This window comes from Athene noctua, chromosome 1 (genome assembly GCF_965140245.1).
Source record: "Athene noctua chromosome 1, bAthNoc1.hap1.1, whole genome shotgun sequence".
Classification (NCBI taxonomy): Eukaryota; Metazoa; Chordata; class Aves; order Strigiformes; family Strigidae; genus Athene; species Athene noctua.
Window position 1 is genome coordinate 39902061 of NC_134037.1, and position 21108 is coordinate 39923168.

The window sequence follows — 21108 nt, forward strand, 5'->3', positions numbered from 1 at the left end:
CTCAACAATGCGAGTTCTCACAAACTCAGTGTCGAGGTAAAATCAAGAGTCAGAATTATCACCTCTTTTCAAGGAAAGACTCAAGAGTGATCTTAAAACTAGTTTGTTTTGTTCTGTCTGTCCAGTACAGGATTACTCATTGAGTGTCTAGAAAATCCATCAACTTCAGCAAAAGTGACTTGTGGAATCTGTTATCTTTTGCCCTGATCTTTTAGGAAAGAAAAAAGTGTGGGAGTCCTGTACATGGCAAGGAGGGTTATGGGAGGAAACATAGTAAATAAGGGAGAACTGAAAATATTAATGGGAGGGAGAGGAACCAAGGGCCCACAGGAGAGCTCAGGGGTTGTTGCTGTGGATAGATGATGTAGGGGTTTCAAATGGAATTTATGTACATTTTTTCCCCCCGTTGCTAATGGAATAGCTTAATAATGTATTATTATATTATATTTGGACACTAAGTTGTCTATGAGCCAGCAGTGTACTGTTATAAGTAAAGAAAATAGTGTCTTTGGGCTGCATTAGGGGGAGCATGGTCAGCAGGTGAAAGGAAGTTATTTTTCCTTTCACTTAGTGTTTCTAAGGTCACATGTGGAATATCATGTCCAGCTTTGGGCACTCTGCATGAGGAGGCGTGTTGAGAAACTGAAGAGGCTCTAATAGAGGACTGCTAAGATGGTCAGTCATAGGATGCTCTATGGGAGGTTGAGGTAGTTGAGTTTGGTTTGGCCTGGCCAAGAGGGGGCTCGAATAGCAGCCTATGACTTCCTGAAGGGCATTTACAAAGTTGATACAGCCATACTTTTGGTAATGGGTGATAATAAAACAAGGGACAGCAACAAGTGTTGGCTCAGGAGTTCAGGTTGGACTTTTGGAAAAGTTTTGCTAGGAACATAGTGCAGCAGTGGAACAGGTTATCCAGGAAGGCTGTGGAGCTTTCCTGGGAGATTTCCATGACTTTGCTAGACAAAATTATGGATGAATTTATCTAGTATTGTTAACAGTCCTGCTCCATGTGAGAGGTCAGACTAGATGAAATCCCTTCCAGCATGCCTGTGACTTAATTTTTATGTACTGGACTGAATTGCAAAAGTAAAGAAAGCAGCTAACAAACAAGTGAGGATTGAGATGATCTGAGATGTTACATGTCGATGTTACTGTAAGCATGGATACCAGATTGCCTTATTAATAAATAAATGGAATCTGGAAAACATTGGTTGTGGGTTTTTTGTCTACATGAGGTGCTGTGTTATGTAAGTTCTTGTCTTCCTGTTTAAAAAGATACATTATTAAGTGGAAACACAACCATTTGATTTTAAACCATGAATTTGTAAGTTGTCTTTATATCATCTAGTCTCATTGCTAAATCACAGTTATTACTTTTAAAGTGATTTACATATCCCTCTGAATTTGTCTTGGGCTTTTTCTTATGATTTTCCCCCACTGAAAATTAAAAATATAATTTCTTGTATCTAGTGTTTTCTCCCATCTAAGTGTTGCTTACTGCTATTGATCCTTCCCTCAAAGCTATTTTTTTGATGAGGGTCTTAGTGAGTTGAATTCAAGTCATCCTTTATGAGGTATTACAGTTGAAAAAAATCTGTAATTTATTAAATGGTAGGTCTTTCTGGGTAGGAATTTACAGAAAGGGACCATTTCACTGAACTGTAAAATAGGCTGCTAGTTCTACGAAGAGAATTATCTTAGAGATGCTGTAACCCCATGGAGGTGTGGGTAATGTAGAGTGCTACTTCTTAAACGTAGATTACCGACAGAATGCAATTCAAATATGATTTTTAAAATATTTTTTTAAATCTTTTGATTAGTTATTTAACATCACTGTTTCAGACTTGGTTTCTGTAATGCTTATTGGATGAGGGAAAGGCTGTGGATGTTGTCTACCTTGACTTTAGCAAGGCCTTTGACACCGTTTCCCACAGCATTCTCCTGGTGAAACTGGCTGCTCATGGCTTGGATGGGCACACGCTTTGCTGGATGGCCAGGCCCAAAGAGTTGAGGCGAATGGAGTTAAATCTGGTTGGTGGCCGGTCACGAGTGGTGTCCCCCAGGGCTCGGTGTTGGGGCCACTCCTGTTTAACATCTTCGTTGATGATCGAGATGACGGAATGGAGTGCACCCTCAGTCAGTTTGCAGCTGACACCAAGTTGGGTGGGAGTGTTGATCTGCTCGAGGGTAGGGAGGCTCTGCAGAGAGACCTGGACAGGCTGGAGTCATGGGCTGAGGCCAACTGGAGGAGTTTCAATGAGGCCAAATGCCGGGGGCTGCCCTTGGGCCACAACAACCCCCAGCAGCGCTACAGGCTTGGGGAGGAGTGGCTGGAGAGCTGCCAGTCAGAGAGGGACCTGGGATGTTGCTTGACAGCCGGCTAAACAGGAGCCAGCAGTGTGCCCAGGGGGCCAAGAAGGCCAATGGCATCCTGGCTTGTGTCAGCAATCGCGTGGCCAGCAGGGACAGGGAAGGGATCTGACCCCTGTCCTCAGCACTGGTGAGGCCGCCCCTCGATTCCTGTGTTCAGTTTTGGGCCCCTCACTCCAAAAAGGACATTGAATGACTCGAGCGTGTCCAGAGAAGGGCAACGGAGCTGGTGCAGGGTCTGGAGCACAGGTCGTAGGAGGAGCGGCTGAGGGAACTGGGGGTGTTTAGTCTGGAGAAGAGGAGGCTGAGGGGAGACCTCATCGCCCTCTACAGCTCCCTGAAAGGAGGTTGCAGAGAGCTGGGGATGAGTCTCTTTAACCAGGTAACAAGTGATAGGACAAGAGGGAATGGCCTCAAATTGTGCCAGGGAAGGTTTAGACTGGATGTTAGGAAGCATTTCTTTCCAGGAGGGGTTGTTAGGTGTTGGAATGGGCTGCCCAGGGAGGTGTTGGAGTCCCCATCCCTGGAGGTGTTTAAGAGTCGGGTCGACATAGCGCTGAGGGATATGGTGTAGCTGGGAACTGTCAATTTAGGTTAACAGTTGGACTGGATGATCTTCAAGGTCCTTTCCAACCTAAGCTGATTCTGTGTGATTCTGTTTCAAATATATCCTTTTTTCCGTCCTAGCATATATGTTCATGAACACTTCCAAAACAGAGGGATTAGAATAAATAACTATTGCTGAAAATGTGATAGTGCCCTCATCCCTCCCCCAAACTCCCCTGCACCCTAGCAGAATAAATTAATTGGAGAAACAAAATATTATTCCTTTATTCGTATCCTTTGCTTATAATATTGTCAGATTGAAGCATGATTTCACAGGGACTTTGTGTTCTGTCTTATTTCAGTGAGCAATAAAAGTCACTAAATACTCAATTCTTGTCAATAGTAAAATGATGCAGTCAGCTGAAATTGGAGTGGACATTTAGAAGAGTCTGTTCTGTTTTCCTCTGGCACAGCTTTAAAGCTTCATGGGCTTTTTATTTCACTTTTGGTTGTCTTTTATCTCAAGTGCCTAATGCCTTAGGTTTAAATCTCTTCAAAATTACTGTGCTTCCAGTAACACTATCCCTTAATTCTGTTATTGGTGCCTATGCTCATATTAGTAAATATTGCTGTATATGGTGGAGTCACAAATGCAGTTTTCTGTAGCCTAAATTTCTTGATTTTTATGAATGAAGACTGGTTTACAGTTAAAGGCTGGTTGCTGCTTTTTCTGAAAGCATGCAATGGTGCCAGATTTGCTTCTTAACAGTAAAATGAGAGATTGTTTATTTGTTTATAGGGATTATCCCTGATGTGTAGAGCTTTGCATTAAGTTACAGAAATATGGTCTATATATCATGAAACCCTATTTGAATTTTGCAGGAGGACATTACATGCCAGACTTCAAACTGGGCCTGGAGGTGGTAGCGAGCAATCTGAATTACCCCTGACAAATTTCTGCTTGTTAGTGGATTTTTTGTTGGATATAGTTTCTTTGGTAAGAATTGCTTTATTTGTTGCTAAAACTGGGATTCTGTATATTTATAGTCTGTATCTGCTTTATTAATTGTTTTCCTGAAAATATATTGCCATAAATTGGTGGACACCCTTAGGAGAAGTTTTGGGTTCATTTTATGATTCTTGATAGACTGGTTGGGTATAACCAAAGTGTTTTTTATAATGCTTATACCTGAAAATATTTTTCTGTCCTCAATTTCTCTAAATTTACAGAGTATTTGTAGATGAGTATAGTCTTTTGTAGCTTGATATGCTAGTTTAGATGTACAGCTTTCTTTTAATGCTCTTTTAAATGTCACGATATGGTGTATCTTCTTTTTCTGTTGGCATTGCTTAATGTAGCAAAGACTGTTGGAACTGTTTTTTCTATACCTGTCTTTCCTCAATTCTTTGCTTTCTCATTTCAAAGCCTACTAGAAGTATGAGAGTGCTGTGTCAGGTATGGCAATCAGCCTGTTTTCCCTTTAGTTCTTAACTTTATCTTTCATTCTTAAACTTTTATATTAAGGTTATTAAAATAATAGTAGCAGCATTCTTTAGTCTTATGTTTTGTAATGTGTTTGTGTAATGAATAAGATGTAAAAGTCCGAAAAAGAGCTAAATGTATTTCTATTTGTTGGTTGCCCAACTGTAAAATTAATTTTGTATATTTTTTTTGTAAGTAAAGCATGTATTTCTTATTCTTGGATATTAAGATACTGATTTTCCTTTTTCCATGTTCCATATGTTTAGAACACAGTTAAGCAAATGATACGTACCACTGGTACAGAAGATAACTTTCAGGGTGGAATTTGGGGTTACAATTAATGAGATTTACTATTACTTTATTAGGAGACTTACATTGAAATACAGACAGAACACTTGCCTCAGCTGTTGCTCAGGATGATTTCTGCGTTGACAAGCCATCTTCATACTTTGCACTTGTCTGAGCTTACTGATTCTCTCAGACTCTGCTCGAAGATCCTTAGTAAGGTTCAACCTCCTCTGCTATCTGCTGGTACAGATGGTATTCTGCAGCTTCCTAGTGGACACAGTGGCTCCATCAAAGAATGGGAAAATAAAAAGGTAACTGATTATGTTTTACAGCATCTTGGAAAAATACTTTTTGTGTGGAAAGGAAAAGTGGGGTTTCTAAGTCTGTGTTGAACCACCTACAAGTCTTCTGGTTCGATTTAGTTTAATATACAATATATGTGAAACTTGGATCATCAAAAGAAATATTCTAAGTGTGCACTTCCCTGTGGTAAAAGGTCTTTATTCTTAAGGGGTTTTATCTAGGTTTAAAATTATACATGTATAAATTACTTCAGATTCATGACCTAAGAATGAACTAATGAACTAATCAACTGAGAGCTGAACGCACTTCAGAAGCCTGATCACGTAGAATAACTTCACTCAAAAGAATTCTTCATTTTGTTTACATATCAGGCATATGTAAATTCTCCTCTCACCCAATTTATATGCATCAGATTAATACCCATCAGTTATCTTACTGTAACTGTTAAGTTCTTAAAATCATTTAATAAAGAAATAGAAGGACCAAACCAGCCAGCAGCTTTCACTTTTTCTTTTAATATTGTCTAGTTTGGTCTATACAACCACAGCTCTGTAAGGTATGTTAAAGTGACATGCTCTGAAATATTTGTTCTCCAGCTGAAGAAACTAGAGGAGCATCATAGAATAATTTAGGTTGGAAGTGACAGTTGCAGGTCAAAGCAGGGCTGACTTTAAAGTTAGATTCTACTTTAAAGCTAGGTCAGGTCACTTGGGATCATATCCAACTTTGTGATGACTGTCTCTAAGGATGAAGATTCTACAACTTCTCTGTACATCTTATACAGTACTGTGCCATTTAATCAGATTTTCCGTTGTTGCAGCTTGTGTTTGTTGCCTCTTGTTCTTTCACTGTGGGTTTCTGAGTGTGCCTCCATCTTTTCAGCTACCTAATGGGAAGTCACAGATAACAATGAAGACAACTTCTCCCCCTCCACAACTCTTAGCTTTCTTAAGACTGAGCAAATCCAGCTTTCTGAGCTTTTGTTCTATGTCCTTTGATGTGGTGGCCCTCCACATTACTTAGTACATCAATGTTTGTTTTGTAGTAATGAATGCAAACTTGGACACAGTATTGCAGATGTGATCTTAAAACTGCTGAGCAGAGGGAACCAATCACTTCCCTTGACTTGCTGGCTCTACATTTTACTAATACAGTCTTGTATGTGGTTGGCTTTCTGCACCAGAAGGATCCTCTGCTGTCTCTCATTCACCTTATCCATTAGGACTTCCAATGTCTTTTATGCAGGATCCTATCCTTATTCTTTCTAGCCAGGTGATACCTGCCTGATTTTGTTCTTTTGCCTTTTTTTGGATAAAGTCTGTTTTGATTGAATGATGCTGCCTTTTGAACCTTCAGTGGCTTTTTTCTTTCTATTACAACTGACTTGTAGGTGGCCATGGCTTCTGTTAAGGGATAGAGTGAAAATAATTACCATGTTTCTGACCTCTTTTATGTTGTATTTTATGAAACAATGTTGCCCTTTATATCTTTCCAAGCTTTTTAGTACATATTAACACGGGAGATAGTGAAAGTTGTCTCAAACAAATTTTCATTTTCATTCATCTCTGGTAAAGCAAGATGTAATCCACCACATATAATGACGTCTCTGTTTTTATTTATTCATGAAAACGTTATACAGATTTATGGATTATGCTCAAATTCTGTATTTAAGACAGCCAGTGATTAGGATGGCAGACAGCAAGACAGTTTCTGGGCCTGTTAGAGCAACATCTGCCATCACCAGTAAGACAGCTAGATGAGAAGTATGTGGGCATGTTCTTTCCATGCATTTACTCCCACTTACCAATGCAATTCTGTTTAAGTTGCTTCCCTGTTCGCCTCACAGGAAGCAGACACTGTACTGCAAGTTACCAACAAGACTATAGGGGGTTAGAGCAGCCCAGAAAGCTGCTATGGGTTATTTCTGAGTAGAAATCATTCATCAGATTTGTGCATATTCTGAACTGAGGAGGAATTAAGATGCACAATGAGCCAAGAAGAACTGTTGTTGCTGGAGCAACCTTTCTTTCTTGTTTCTAGGAGATGATTTTTTTATTTTTAGTTGCAAATGGTTACTAGCTTTTAAATGAAAGCTTATTTCTTTTTTTATAATTTTAACATTGGATTTGAAAGAAATCTTCAACTTCTAAATCTTGGGAGTTGTATATAAAAAAAAAAAGATGCTAGTTAAAGTTGTACCATACATACATCTATGAATTAAGATTCCATCCACATTTAATAGACAATTTCTTAAGTCAGAGCATAAATTTTACTGAGAAATTGAGCTGACTTTATTGGTATACATGTGGAAGTGGGAAAAATTGGGTTTTTTTTAGATTATGAAAGATTTTATTTTTCATTTACCGCTCCACAGTTCACTTTTTTAAGGTGTTTTGACAACATTACAGTTGTAATGTTAAATGGCACTGATCCTGCCTTCCTAATGAGACAAAACCTTAACAGTTGTGATTCTTCTATCAGTAGTGTATCTGGACAGTTACTACGTAAAAATAACAACTAATGAGTTTATTTGCTTGTATAGTGGGAACTTCAAAAGCGTGATGGGAGAAGTGTTGTATACTTTTTCCTACTCTCGCAAGTCTTCCCATTCTTCTTGGCTGACATCTTTTTGTTTCTTTGCCTGCAGGCATTTTTACTCCTGTGTGACTGCAGCAGTTTCTGATTAACACATAAATATCTTGTCCTTTTGTAGAACATTAAAAGAATCTTGCTAGCCAAAGTGACCATAAGTAACGTAGTTCAATGTCCTGCCTCCTGCAGGAAGTGAGGGGTTTTCTTTCATGTATGAATATTTTGGTTTATGATGCTGTATAAAATAATAGCTGTGCCTATGCATTTCAGCATCCTTTCATAAAAAAAGGACATGATTGCGATATGAAGAAAATGTTAAAGGCAATAATAAAGTGTTTTACTTGGTAAACAATGCTCTTTTTTTACATGACAAGCTTACTGAAACACCATCACTTTCCATAAAATGTATTTATATGAATGGATTTAAAACTGTTGAATAAATTTGTTACTTTCCAATGGAGACGCAAATAAATATTTTCTCTCTAGGACCTAAATAATCCATTCTGAATAATCATTAAATGTTTATCTCTCAGGTGCCGTCAGTTTCACTTGAAAATCCCAGTGATGTGTTTGAAGATGGTGAAAATCCTCCCAGCAGTCGATCATCAGAAAGTGGATTCACTGAATTTGTACAATACCAGGCAGATACAACTGATGACATTGATAGAGCACTGAATGAAGGTCACGGTCCGTCTGGCATTCCTATTATTGGTAGCACATCCTCGGAGACTGAGACAGCATCAACTGTGGGATCTGAGGAAACCATTGTACAACCTCCTTCCATAATGACACAGGGAACAGCAACTCGAAGTGGGAAAACGATCCAAAAGACTGCAATGCAGTGCTGTTTGGAGTATGTCCAACAGTTTTTAACCAGATTTATCAACCTTTATATCATTCAGAATAATTCCTTGTCTCAGCCCTTTGGGGCAGAGCTTCCGGTCGACCCCACTAGAGAGCAAGGACAGACCACAAAATGGGACAGAGAATCACAAGTTGATGCTAAGGTGAAGAAAACAAGCAAGAAAAAAACACCAAAAGAATACCTTCCTGCCTTTATTGCTGCTTGTCAGCTGTATCTTGAATGTTCGAGCTTTCCGGTTTACATTGCTGAAGGAAACCGTACTTCGGAATTACATCCTGGGAAGCCTGAAGTCGGTAAGATGCTGTCTTCTTTGCTTTTAAAATATTTTTTTTTTTCAAAATTTTTTTAAAGTAATAGTATTCATGCTTTGTGTGTGTTGCTGTTTGCTGTTCCTCTCAGAAATGTAAGTTTCCTTCTGTATCAATTGCTTTGCTTCTTGGAAACTAAACTATTTTCTCATTGATTTTAAGAACATTGCTGGCATGGGATTTGACACTAATCAATATTAGGTTGACAAATATAAATTATGCAAACTGAAGCCTAAGAGTAGAATCTAGATTTTCAGATGTTCCTTTTTACTGTATGGTTCCATGATGTTTTCTTTGTCATATTTTTGTAATAGCCACAGTTGACATCAAATATGTTTTTAGCTTCATTTTATAAAGTTTGGATTGATGTGCACATCGATCACTTTATGCACTACAAGGAAATTGTAGGCTTCTGTCCAATAAAAATAATACCAGATAAGAAATTAATTTTACTTTGCTCCTATTAAAGTAACAGTTCTTGCATAAGAACTACAATTACAGTTACATTAGAAAGCAAAATAAAAATGCTGGGTTTTGTGAAGTGTGAATGTATTCAGATAGGTGAACACATTGAGATACAGATACAGACATGTGATTATAATTTTTACAGTTTGTAAAGTCATCAATTTGGAGTTCTAATTTTGGTTCCATTTCTGGTCTGTAGCTTGAGGGTTGCCTTAAAATGGTATCATGGTGGATATGCTTGGAGCATGCAAGAAATAGATACAATAATTTTGGCTTCTATCACCGTCATTCTTCTGTGATTTAATTTTTCTAGGAAACTTCATGGTTGCAGTTTTTTATTCTTAACCACATCTTTGAAAATCTATTAAAGCTAAGTGGTGAACACTGCTTGGAGTTTAAGAGTTTTTTGACTTTCTGGAAAAAAACATGTTAAACGAACATGACTGCTTCTTCTATTCCTGTAGTCTTCAATATGTTTTGTGTATGTCTTCATTATACAGTCAGGAACAGAGTGTATCTTTGACTTTGTGAGATCTGGACATATCAAATATTTGTGTCAGTTGAAGGCAACTTTGCTACAGCTGTTTATTAGTTAAGGTTATGGCAGTGCTACAAGGGTGCTACCTTTTGTAAAAGATCTAGCACAGGATATTTGTGCTTCTATAGCATGACCTTGAAAAATGTGATTTTTTTTTTTTTTTTTTTTTCTCACCAAATACTAGCAGCCTACAAATGAGTGTTATGGGAGAAGAATAAAAATATTTTAAGTCATCTGTTTACTTATTACTTTTGTGTGGATATAGTACTTTTCATTATGGCTGCCTTGTAAACTCTAAAGTAGAATGCCTGTAGAGCTTGAGTAGTAGTCCGTTGTATGAAGGCAGTGATTCTAGAAATGTTTTTCACTTTGTTAAATGTCTTGGATTTGCTTTGCTCAATCATCATCTGAACCTTCCCATTGGTGATGTTGCGTTTGCAGTTTATTAAAAGGTGTGACTTTGAGGAATAAGCATAAATTGTAGGTGAGTGAAATCAATGGAACAGATTTTGTTTCAGATGTAAACATCTGTTGTACAGAATGGTGGGGTGGGTGGGAATAGTAATGGGAATGGGGCTGCATAGCTATCCCAGGAGTCCTGCTTTCTGTAACAGAGAATGATGGTGGAACAGAGAAGGGGAAAAGGTAATTACCATAATTCATGCACCAGCCTTTTCTTCATCTGTTGATATGTTTTTTCTACTGCAGAAGAGGCTGTTTTTATTGAAAGGCTCCTAAATTTAGATCATGTTTTTGATGGGTTGCATTACTGATGTGACCCAATTGCCTCTAATCAGTGGTGAGAGTCATCAGTCTGTTTATTTGAAGGAGCCAAATTAATCTGATATTGATAGAACATAATTTGCTTAAATTTTGCTGTATGCTTAATTTCTCAGATAAATGTATGCTATTTTTAATTGAAGAAATAAAAAACCAGAACGGAATCAAGCTCAGAATAATGTTTATATCTGTAAACTGTAGAACTTTGTCGAATTGTTAGGTATAATTAGGTTCTAGTTTATGTTGCAGAATTAACTATTGTGGATATAAATCAGAAATTACATCATCCTTCTCTTCAATCTAAATAGGTGCTGTAATTGTGCCTATTAAATAATACTTCTTTTACTTGTGTCGGATTCTAGAAGCATTTGCCTATTTTAGGAATGTGATCAATAGAATCCTTTTGAAGTTTTAAGAAAAATTACTTTAGGATCTCTGAAATAAAAGGGTGCATTATTTTCTTGGAGAGTTGACTGCACTTGAGAAAGACACTTGCATTATCAGGCTAGTGTATGGTATTAAGTGAGGGGATGGTAAGAAACTGAAAACAATCACCTACAGTGAAAGCAGAGTATGAACTAATAGGATCAAGTTTCTGCTACCCAAAACGTCAGTTTTCACAGATACTTTTAAAGTGTTGCCAGGGAAATATTTTTTTCTTTGTCAGTTTAACTTAGTTTATATATCATATAAATAGTATATGTCAATGATTCTGTATGTATGTGTATTATAATATCTATATAATGTAGCATTTGTATATTAAAATAATATTTTATATATGTAAAATACTACAGAATTATTCCACACTACAAACTGTAATGTTAAGACTTGATTGCTGGTCAAGAATTTACTGAAGGAGGAAAGTGAGTGAAAGGATATGCAAACTACTGGAAGTCCAGTTCTGTGTAAAACGTGAAATGTTGTGGATGCATTTCCATAAAATTTATTTTTCTGTTCCTTATTCAAATTTTCCTAGTTTTTTTGGTTACTAGATGTTTGAAGTGATACAGTATTGCATTCTTAATTAGATTATTTTTAAGATAGAGGTACATCAAGAAGTATCTTTCTCCTGCATACATTTTTCTAAACCCATACAAGAGGCAGCTTGAAATATGGAAGGTAAAGAACAATTGTGCTTATGGTTATAGGATATAAGAGGAAAAAATTGTAGTATTTAAGATTCTTAAATGAATGTATCCTCTGTGATTTTTATTTCAGACTGTGAACAAGTACAGCCTCCACTGTGGCTACAGACTTTAATGAACGCTTGCAAGCAAGCAAGTGATTTCAGTGTTCAGGGTGTTACTATTTCCCTTGTGATGGACTTGGTTGGATTGACTCAGTCTGTTGCTCTCGTCACGGGAGAAAATCTGAACAGTGTGGAAACTGCTCAGCCTCTTAGCCCTAACCAGGGAAGAGTGGCTGTGGTCATCAGACCTCCTCTTTCTCAAGGCAATCTGAGATATATGGCTGAAAAGACAGATTTCTTCAAGGTAAAATGCAGTATCTCGTTGCTGTTTTCTTTAGACTTTTTTCCTGGCTGGTGAAGACTGACAGTTTTGGTCATTTTATCATCCTTGGTATGGTAAACCAAATTTTCTTGCCAAGTATTTTGGTAATGATTGTAATGTGTGTTAGACTTTAAATTAAAATACATAGTAAGTTTTCCCACTGTGATTGTCTTATTGACTGCTTGGGTAAAAATTCTTGTTTGAATGAATATTTTAAAAGTATAAATAAAACCTGATTGAATAGCATCATTAATTAGCAAAGGTATGAAACAGGGATGTGCATAATGTAGGACTCTGGTAAACCACAGTCTGCGTTTGTGTAATTTATGTCAGAAATCATTTACAAAAGACAATCATCAGCAGGGTATATTACATAGTTAATTATATTTCAATTAAGATTTATTTCTGGAGATGCCTGTGAGTTCTGACTCCTAACAGAATTTTTTTATGTAGTAAGTTATTTCAGTGTTTCAAACTGTTCATACGAACATAAGGAACCAAAAAGAACAGTCTCTATAGATTGCCTGTTGGTCATATGGTGTCATCAGGTATACTGTCTCCCACCACTGCATAGAGCTCAGTGTAGTCTAGAGCAAAACAAGGCATGATGCTCATTTACTTCTCTCTCTCTACTTTTATTTTTATGTACAAAGCATATAGCTTTAACTCTTTGGGACCAGCTGGGTGATGGAACTCCTCAGCATCACCAGAAGAGTGTGGAGCTCTTCTACCAGCTGCACAACCTCGTTCCGTCTTCCAGCATTTGTGAAGATGTTATTAGTCAGCAGCTGACTCACAGAGACAAGGCAAGTTGTTCATATAGTTACTAAAAGATGAGTTAAGTATGTAACTATAGAAATATACTTAGAAAAAGGACTTGGTGCTTCAGATGAGGGCATAAACAACTTAAGGAACCACCTTTTTCAATATTTAAGTTAATTGTTTTAAGCATTAAAAATATTCTTATCTTTTACTTGCATGCAGAATGTCAGATTTGTCCAGCCTCTGACACTCTTACTCTTTCCTGTATTACCACTCACAAGAAACCTTAATCTTATGTCTGTAGTAGTTGAATCCTGCTTTCATGATGTCTTGGTGTTTCACAAACCTATAAAAAGTGTTTGAAATGGTACTAATTGAATATAGATTTTCTATATTCCGGTCCAGTTGTCCCAACCACTCTTCTTTCCCTGTACAGCTCCATCGAATTAAAGCACATTTTCTTATGCTGTGTCCTAACCAACAGTAGTTCAGGCCTCTGGTGTGCTCCCTCTTACTTCATCTAATACTTGAATCTTGTCTAGTAATTGGTCCTAATATAGCATCTAGACTTTCTGCTTCCTTTCCTCCACAGAACTTGGAGAAGGAGCAACAGCCAGGTTATTGTCATCACCATGTCTCTGTTGCTCATCTTGATAGTGGGGTTGGATTGCTGCTTTCTTAAGACAGTCATATGTGGTTCCCTTTATCTTTCTAGCCTTCTGCTTTCACTTTCTCTCAGCTGAGGTGTCCCTACTGCCATTCTCTTTGTGTCACCACCTTCTTTTTACAGTTTGAGGTCTGGTTTTAATTCCTTTCCCTTTCTGTGAGACATCTGTATATGAGTCTGATGGATTTGATATTAGTATTATGCTTCAGCCTGAATTCCCTTTCTCTTTTAAGCAACAGCGAGTTGTGGTGTTTTTGTCCTTCTGACCATCTTTATATATAATATGACTCTGGCTCTTCTTGTAAGAGTTAATGTAAATCTAAGAGAAAAGGGCAGCTTGTAATTAGTAAGATTTTATTTCCAGGTCCCAAGAGCTGTGCTATATTTTTGAGCTCCACCTTCTGACACTTGTCTCAGTTAATTATTTCCAGCTAAAGTGTTTCTGTGAGATTCTTTTCCCCTGTTGGGAAGCGGAGGAATTGCAATAACTAGATACTTTGAATGAAGAAGCATCTGTACAGTTCTTCTCTAATCTTATACAGCCCCTCTCATCTCTAGTTCTTTGTCCTTAAAAGATTTGAATTCTTATTCTGCCATGTTTGCTAGTTCTAGAGGGCAACGGATGAACTGCTCTAACTGTAATTGCCAGTTTTCTGTGCATCTGCGTCTTTGTGGGAAATGCGTTTGCCTACGCTGGCTGACGTGGCAGCTGGGTTGTGAGTTGTCTGTGCATTTCTTTGTAGTATGCCGCTGAGGCTGCTCTTTTCTTGAAGGTCTTTACTTTCTATCTCTGTCTCATGTCAAAAGCCATGGATTATAATTTGAGCAGAACCTCTTGAGTTATCAGAGAGCGAGCTGCTGCTTTGTCTCTGATAACACTGTTTGGTTTCTTGTTATTACTTTGTCACTTGTCCTGTCTCCTGTTCTGATACCACAGGTTATAATGTTTGCTTATGACACAACTTGGTGGATTTCTCCCATTCTTCATTGACGCTCAAAGGTTGCTGGCTGGTTTTTTAGAAGTGATCTTTGCTATTAGTTTTGTCTAATGCAATTAAAGTAGTATTTTCAAAATCTCTTGAAACTGGCAGATACACGGATTGTTGACAGTGTTTTTCGGTCTGTGACAAGCCTCTGTAGTTTCATGCTGGACAAAGGGGGATTTTCAGCAGTCAACAACACTTATGTAGAAGAGTTTATCATTTATCAAAACTTATGCTCTGCTTCCCGATATATAAAAAACATGCTTTTTACTATCGCTGGTAGGAGTTCTATTTGTCACGACAGGTACTCCATATATTTTTTTTTTTCTCCCCTCCTCTAGAAATTTGTTTCAGATAGAAGCTGTCAATTTGACATTTGAGTTGAAGCCTTTGCAGTGCTTTAAATTTTAGATATATGAATTGTTTTCATATCCTCAGCAGAATTAATGATGGGGTACTACTTGCTTAGACACTCTGGCAACTCATGGTTGTGTGACTTCAGAAGCAGTTACTTTTTTGTCTTTCTACTAGAGAGTAACCAGGTCAACAACACTGAATGTGAGCCAGTCTGCCAATCAATGCAGTTCACAGCTTGGCATATTGATAAAACTGCTGATGATTTATAGTTTCACTTATTAGACTGGTCTGTGAACTGCTGTGACTGTGGATGTGGTACTTGCTCATTTCTGCCAGCCTTACTGTGAAAACAGTAATTTCTTAGATCTTCACAGCATGGATTGCAAGGGCTTACATGGAGTCATCTGTATGTGTTTGAAAATTGGTGGTTTTAATCTTTATTCAGCAGATGTTAGTGAATTTTTAATTGTGTTACACAATTGTTTACTGTGTAACTATATATTTTGCACTGGTGTGTGTTTTGTTTGGTTTTTTTTTTCTGAGAAACATTTTTTCTAAATGTTACTTCCTTTATAGAATGCTGTTCTTTCTCTTGGATGGGTGTGTTGTGGGGTTTTTTTAGTTTGTCTGATGTGATCTGTCTTGTGTCCTTTCTGTAATTTTTCACTTTTTATAGCTTTTACTAAAATTTTCATTATTATAGCAGATATTGGTTGTGTTAGCTGTTGTAAAGCTTCTTAAGCTGTATGTTGTAAAGTAAGTCTAGAAGTATGCCAGATTGTCACAGTGGCATTAATTGTCCATTAATGGTCCACATTGGTCCCATTTTGATTAGAGGTAAATATACCTACAGTTCATTACCTAGAGCATGTATTTTAAGAACAAACAAATTAAAATCTATGTCCTCTTGTCTCTGCTTATCAGCTAGTAATTTAGTTTAAGGTCTGGTTGTATTTAAAAGTAATTTTGATGTTTTATTCAGTATATAACCATCCTGATTGCTGTGCTTTGTTTGTTCCCCTCTACAACTGCTTAGTAGCTTCCTTGTCTCTTGGTAAAGAGACTAGGTAAAGCTGGTTTTAATACAGGTACCCTTGTATTCATATCATGCCATGGCATTTGCTGTTGTTTACAGCCTTGCTGGAATAATTATTTGCCTTAGTCAGCCAAAGTAAAGAGATAAAGGCATAAAATTTGTTACTTTAATACCATATTCACCATTTAATATTCTGCATATTATTACTAGTCATTAAAAGCCCTTTGGACAGTAAGCATGTCCCATTTGTCCAAATAAAACTCTTTTAAGTTCTAGAGTTAAATTTGGCATGTTAGTGATGAACTCTACATCGTATCTAGCTAGAAAATTATTATGTCTCTTTCTAGTCAATTTATTTTGATTCTAGTCAATTTATTTCCATGGATACTGTGTTTAATCCTATCATTCTAGACTCAGTCTCTAAAAATGTCTCCTCTTTCTCTGCCTCTTCTCTCTGCCTCTATATGCTTGAGTTTTCATATTGAAAAGCTTGCATGTTTCTTTCTGCTCTCTTCATAATCTCTTCTAGTACCTTGATACATACAAACTCACTGAAAACAGACCTGTGCAACTTGGGAGAGTAAAAGAAGTATTGTTCAAGCTATCACATTAAGTATCTAACACTTTTTGAAGCTAAACTGAAACTAAGGCAGTCAAGATCAAGATGGTGGAGAATCTTTCACACTACTAAATTGTTTGCAGAGACATATTGTTGCCTATTAGTGCTTTTAATGTTAGAAAATAGGATTTGAATGCATAGTCAAAAAAGTTAGTTTTAATCATTTCATTTTTTTTTTTCAGTTCTTCAGAAGCTGTTGTATTTTGATAGTTCTAACTTATAATTTGATCCACAGAAAGTAAGAATGGAAGCTCACGCGAAGTTTGCAGTGCTGTGGCATCTCACCCGTGACCTCCATATTAACAAGTCTTCTTCCTTTGGCCGTACCTTTGACAGGTTAGTGATTGCAAGCATGATGCTGTTGAAATACTTTTCCTTCAGAATCTTTAACAACATTATACTGGTAGCGTAGAGTGTTCAGAAATTGGGGAACTACAGTGTAACTGTGAGAGCAATGAAGGAGGAGAAGAAATTAATTTGTTTTAGACAAAATTTTTTTCACGATGACAATTATGTAAGCTGTAATTTTTTCTGGTAGCTGTAAAGAGTAGGACAGGAATGGTCACATGATTCACTGGCTGTCACTGGTTAAAATATTTGTGTATATTGAACATAGTATCTTGAGTTCTTGCTGTGATTTGGTAGAAACAAAAGCAGGAGAGAAAAGTCAACCAAGAAGTTTATTATATGAAAATGGAAAGTAACAGTAAAGCTAAGAAAACAAAATTGCAAGCAAGGACTAAGATATGAAATTTATTTTGTTTAATCTGTGTGGTTTGTGTAAGATGTTATTTATGGTAAGCAGCACCAGATTCCATTCTGGTATCAGACTACCTTCTTAAAAAAACCTGAATGATCCAGACTCTGAACTAGTCTTGTTTTCCTCAGCTAGCACAAATGTTGTAGAAAAGTGCTTATTTAAATTTCCTAATGTATACTTAGCTGTAGGAAGTGGATTTAAAAGATTGTTATTTCTCTGGCTTGATAACTGTCACTCATTGCAGAAGTGGTGATAAATTCTGTATGTTCAGCTAAGTGCTTATGAACGTGTACTACTGGAGGATGTAAAACAGTTGGTAAAATTCAGAGTCCAATATATATATATTGTTCTTCCCAAAGTCTGAAAAGGATTCTAGAGTCTAAAACTATTAACAGAAGAAAATAATGACAGTAGGAAGTGCTGAATCATCAGGTGTGTTTCTCCTCTCTGTTCTTGATGAGATCTTGAATAGTTATCTTCTCTCTTCTGGGCATCTGTGCAAAATGGTTTTTAAAGTTTTGTCTTTCTGTATTGCATTTAGTAGACAACCAAACCTCTTTATGCTAGTAGCTGTACAAATACTTGAATTAAATATACAACTGCAACTATTAGAGTGACTTTCTTAACTTACTTTATTACTAGTTCTTCCTGGCCATTTCTTCATTAGGCTAGACTAAAATATAAAACCTCAGATTTTGCAAAGTTTGGATTCTAAAGAAAATACTGGTTTATATGGAGAAAATATTGGAGTATGTACTGACATGTTGAAATTTATCATACAGCAGATTAAAATGGAATTATTGTGTGAGTAGTGTAGAATTTGTGCTAGGTTGTTCTTCTTTCTATTCTAGATCTTTGTTTATCATGCTGGACAGCCTTAATAGCTTGGATGGTTCTACATGGTCAGTGGGACAAGCCTGGTTAAATCAAGTGCTTCAAAGACATGATATTGCAAGGGTTCTTGAACCTTTGCTCCTGTTGCTTCTCCATCCAAAAACTCAGCGAGTTTCTGTTCAGCGAGTACAGGCTGAATGTTACTGGACTAAATCATCCTATCACCCTGAAGAAGAAAATGAAAAGCACTTTATGCAGAAGTTTAGTTGTGCTGATGGTACGTGCACAAGAATACTGTAGGAAATTTTTTATTTCATTTCTTTATTGATTATTTGAATGCAACATTAAAAACTGAGTAGAAGTTTTTGAGGGTAACTCACAAAACAAAGTTCTGGAATAGGTACTGCTTATATGTGCATTTGTGTGTGTTTTTCTAATTCAAGTTTGGGTGTCTCAAGTATTGTTAAAGTCTTATTGTTCTCCAGTTAGGATGACATGCAAGTATTTTAATGCAGAACATTTTCTTATGTCTTACTGAACTTCAGTAGAACTTAAGAATATGGCTTGAAGCTTAACCAAGAAAGGAAATGCTTTTATGAATTAGGACCACTGATGTGGGGCTGGTTGAAAACATACTGATAAGGTTTGAAGGTGTTTGCATGTATTGTGTAATTTTAGTAACATACTAATAATTCTTTTTAATGAAAACACAAGCAGATAAGACTGCATAAGCTTTCATAGTAGAATTGTGTTGTTTTGCTGAGATCTACTGCTAAAGTAATCTTGCTCTGGTTATGTGGATGTGTGTTGTTTGCATATTAACATTTTTTTTTCTACTCTGAAGTAGAAAGATGCTATTTACCATGCCTTTATAATTTGAAGTGTCAATAATAGTTTAAATTCTAACTTTTAATTCTGAATTCTTACTCTGAAGAATAAAATATTATGTGTATAAATTTTTTTGTGTTTTTCTTTAAGCATTTTCCCATGTGCCTGTAAGTCAAGGACAACTTATTATACCTAAAGAAGGCAATGAAAAACAACTTGCTATGGATGAAATGGAGAACTTCAGCCTGACTGTCAACCCTCTGAGTGACAGGCTTTCCTTGTTAAGTACCAGCAGTGAGACCATACCAATGGTTGTGTCTGATTTTGACCTTCCTGACCATCAAGTTGAAATACTGCAGAGTTCTGACTCTGGCTGCTCTCAGTCATCTACTGGAGACAACATAAGTTATGAAGTGGAAACAGAAAGTCTGAGTGCTCAAGATAGCTCTCAGACTCTGAGAGAAGACTCACCTGATGAAATTGTGCAACAGGTGGTTACAGATCTTATATGCAAAGTTGTAAGTGGTCTCGGAGAAGAGCCTGAACCAATTAAACATAGTCTACGCTCTGAGGATACTTCATGTAAATTCAGTCCTTTGGATAACTCTGTAGAGGTAACAAAAAATGAAGATCAAAATATTCAAAGTAGCCAGAGTAGTTTGCTTAGTAATGACAGCTCCCAATTGCTATCAGCCTCAACTGAGACTGGACTTGAGAGCTTGAGAGATGAAATTTCAAGAAATAACTCTTCGCCCTGCATTGCAGAAAGCCAGCAATCCCTTTCTGACCTCACTCTTGCTTCCACCGAATCGAAGTCCAGAAAGCGAAGCCACAGCAGTATTCAGTTCAGCTTTAAAGGAAAGCTACCAGAAAAAGTATCAGAAAAAGAAACAATTGTTAAAGAGGCAGGTAAGCAACCAGGTGCAAAACCTAAGGTGAAAATAGCCAAAAAGAAAGATGAAGAGAAAAAGAAAGCACAAACAGAAAAGCTTAAGCAAACAAATGTCTTCTTTAGTGATGGTCTTGATTTAGAAAACTGGTACAGTTGTGGAGAAGGAGAAATTTCAGAAATAGAAAGTGATGTGGGGTCCCCAGGAATGCGAAAATCTCCCAACTTTAATATCCATCCATTGTATCAACATGTGCTGCTCTATCTCCAGCTGTATGACTCTTCAAGGACATTGTATGCTTTCTCTGCAATAAAAGCAATTCTGAAAACAAACCCTTCAGCTTTTGTAAGTGCTATCTCCACTACCAGTGTCAACAATGCATACACTCCTCAGCTTTCATTGCTTCAGAATCTTCTAGCCAGGCACCGAATATCTGTTATGGGCAAGGATTTCTACAGTCACATCCCAGTTGATTCCAACCATAACTTTCGAAGCTCTATGTACATAGAAATTCTTATCTCCTTATGTTTATACTATATGCGGAGCCACTATCCAACCCATGTTAAAGTAACCTCACAAGATCTAATAGGAAACCGTAATATGCAAATGATGAGTATCGAAATTCTGACACTTCTCTTTGCTGAGCTGGCGAAAGTGATAGAAAGCTCTGCAAAGGGCTTTCCTAGTTTTATTTCGGACATGTTGTCCAAGTGCAAGGTTCAGAAAGTAATCTTGCACTGTCTGCTATCTTCTATCTTCAGTGCACAGAAATGGCACAGTGAAAAGATGGCTGGAAAAAATATAGTGGCTGTAGAAGAAGGTTTCTCTGAAGACAGCCTTATAAATTTTTCTGAAGATGAATTTGACAACGGTAGTACTCTGCAGTCACAGCTTTTAAAAGTACTTCAACGTCTGATTGTGCTGGAACACAGAGTAATGACTGTGCCTGAGGAAAATGAAACAGGCTTTGACTTTGTCATAACAGACTTGGAGCACATTGGTCCCCAGCAGCCGATGACTTCTCTTCAGTACTTACATTCCCAGCCAATAACCTGCCAAGGCATGTTTCTCTGCGCAGTGATACGAGCTTTACACCAGCACTGTGCCTGTAAAATGCATCCCCAGTGGATTGGCCTTATCACTTCTACGTTGCCTTACATGGGAAAAGTTCTTCAAAGGGTGGTTGTTTCAGTGACTCTTCAGCTCTGCAGAAACTTGGATAATTTAATTCAGCAGTATAAATATGAAACAGGATTATCTGATAATAGGTATGTGTATGTAGACATGTATAATCTTTTTAAGCAGATTTGATTGTGTTGA

General features: G+C 37.1%; 1 protein-coding gene across 1 annotated transcript in view; it reads left to right on the forward strand.

The window, feature by feature from the left end:
• Nucleotides 1-21108, forward strand: part of DOP1A (DOP1 leucine zipper like protein A) — a 68471-nt gene that overhangs the window by 27883 nt on the left and 19480 nt on the right. Inside the window, exons 12-20 of the mRNA XM_074895957.1 lie at nt 3802-3916; nt 4346-4375; nt 4768-5001; nt 8119-8743; nt 11760-12034; nt 12706-12858; nt 16712-16812; nt 18088-18351; nt 19071-21056. Of these exons, the coding sequence (XP_074752058.1) occupies nt 3802-3916; nt 4346-4375; nt 4768-5001; nt 8119-8743; nt 11760-12034; nt 12706-12858; nt 16712-16812; nt 18088-18351; nt 19071-21056 (3783 nt within the window). The remainder of the gene's footprint in view (nt 1-3801; nt 3917-4345; nt 4376-4767; nt 5002-8118; nt 8744-11759; nt 12035-12705; nt 12859-16711; nt 16813-18087; nt 18352-19070; nt 21057-21108) is intronic.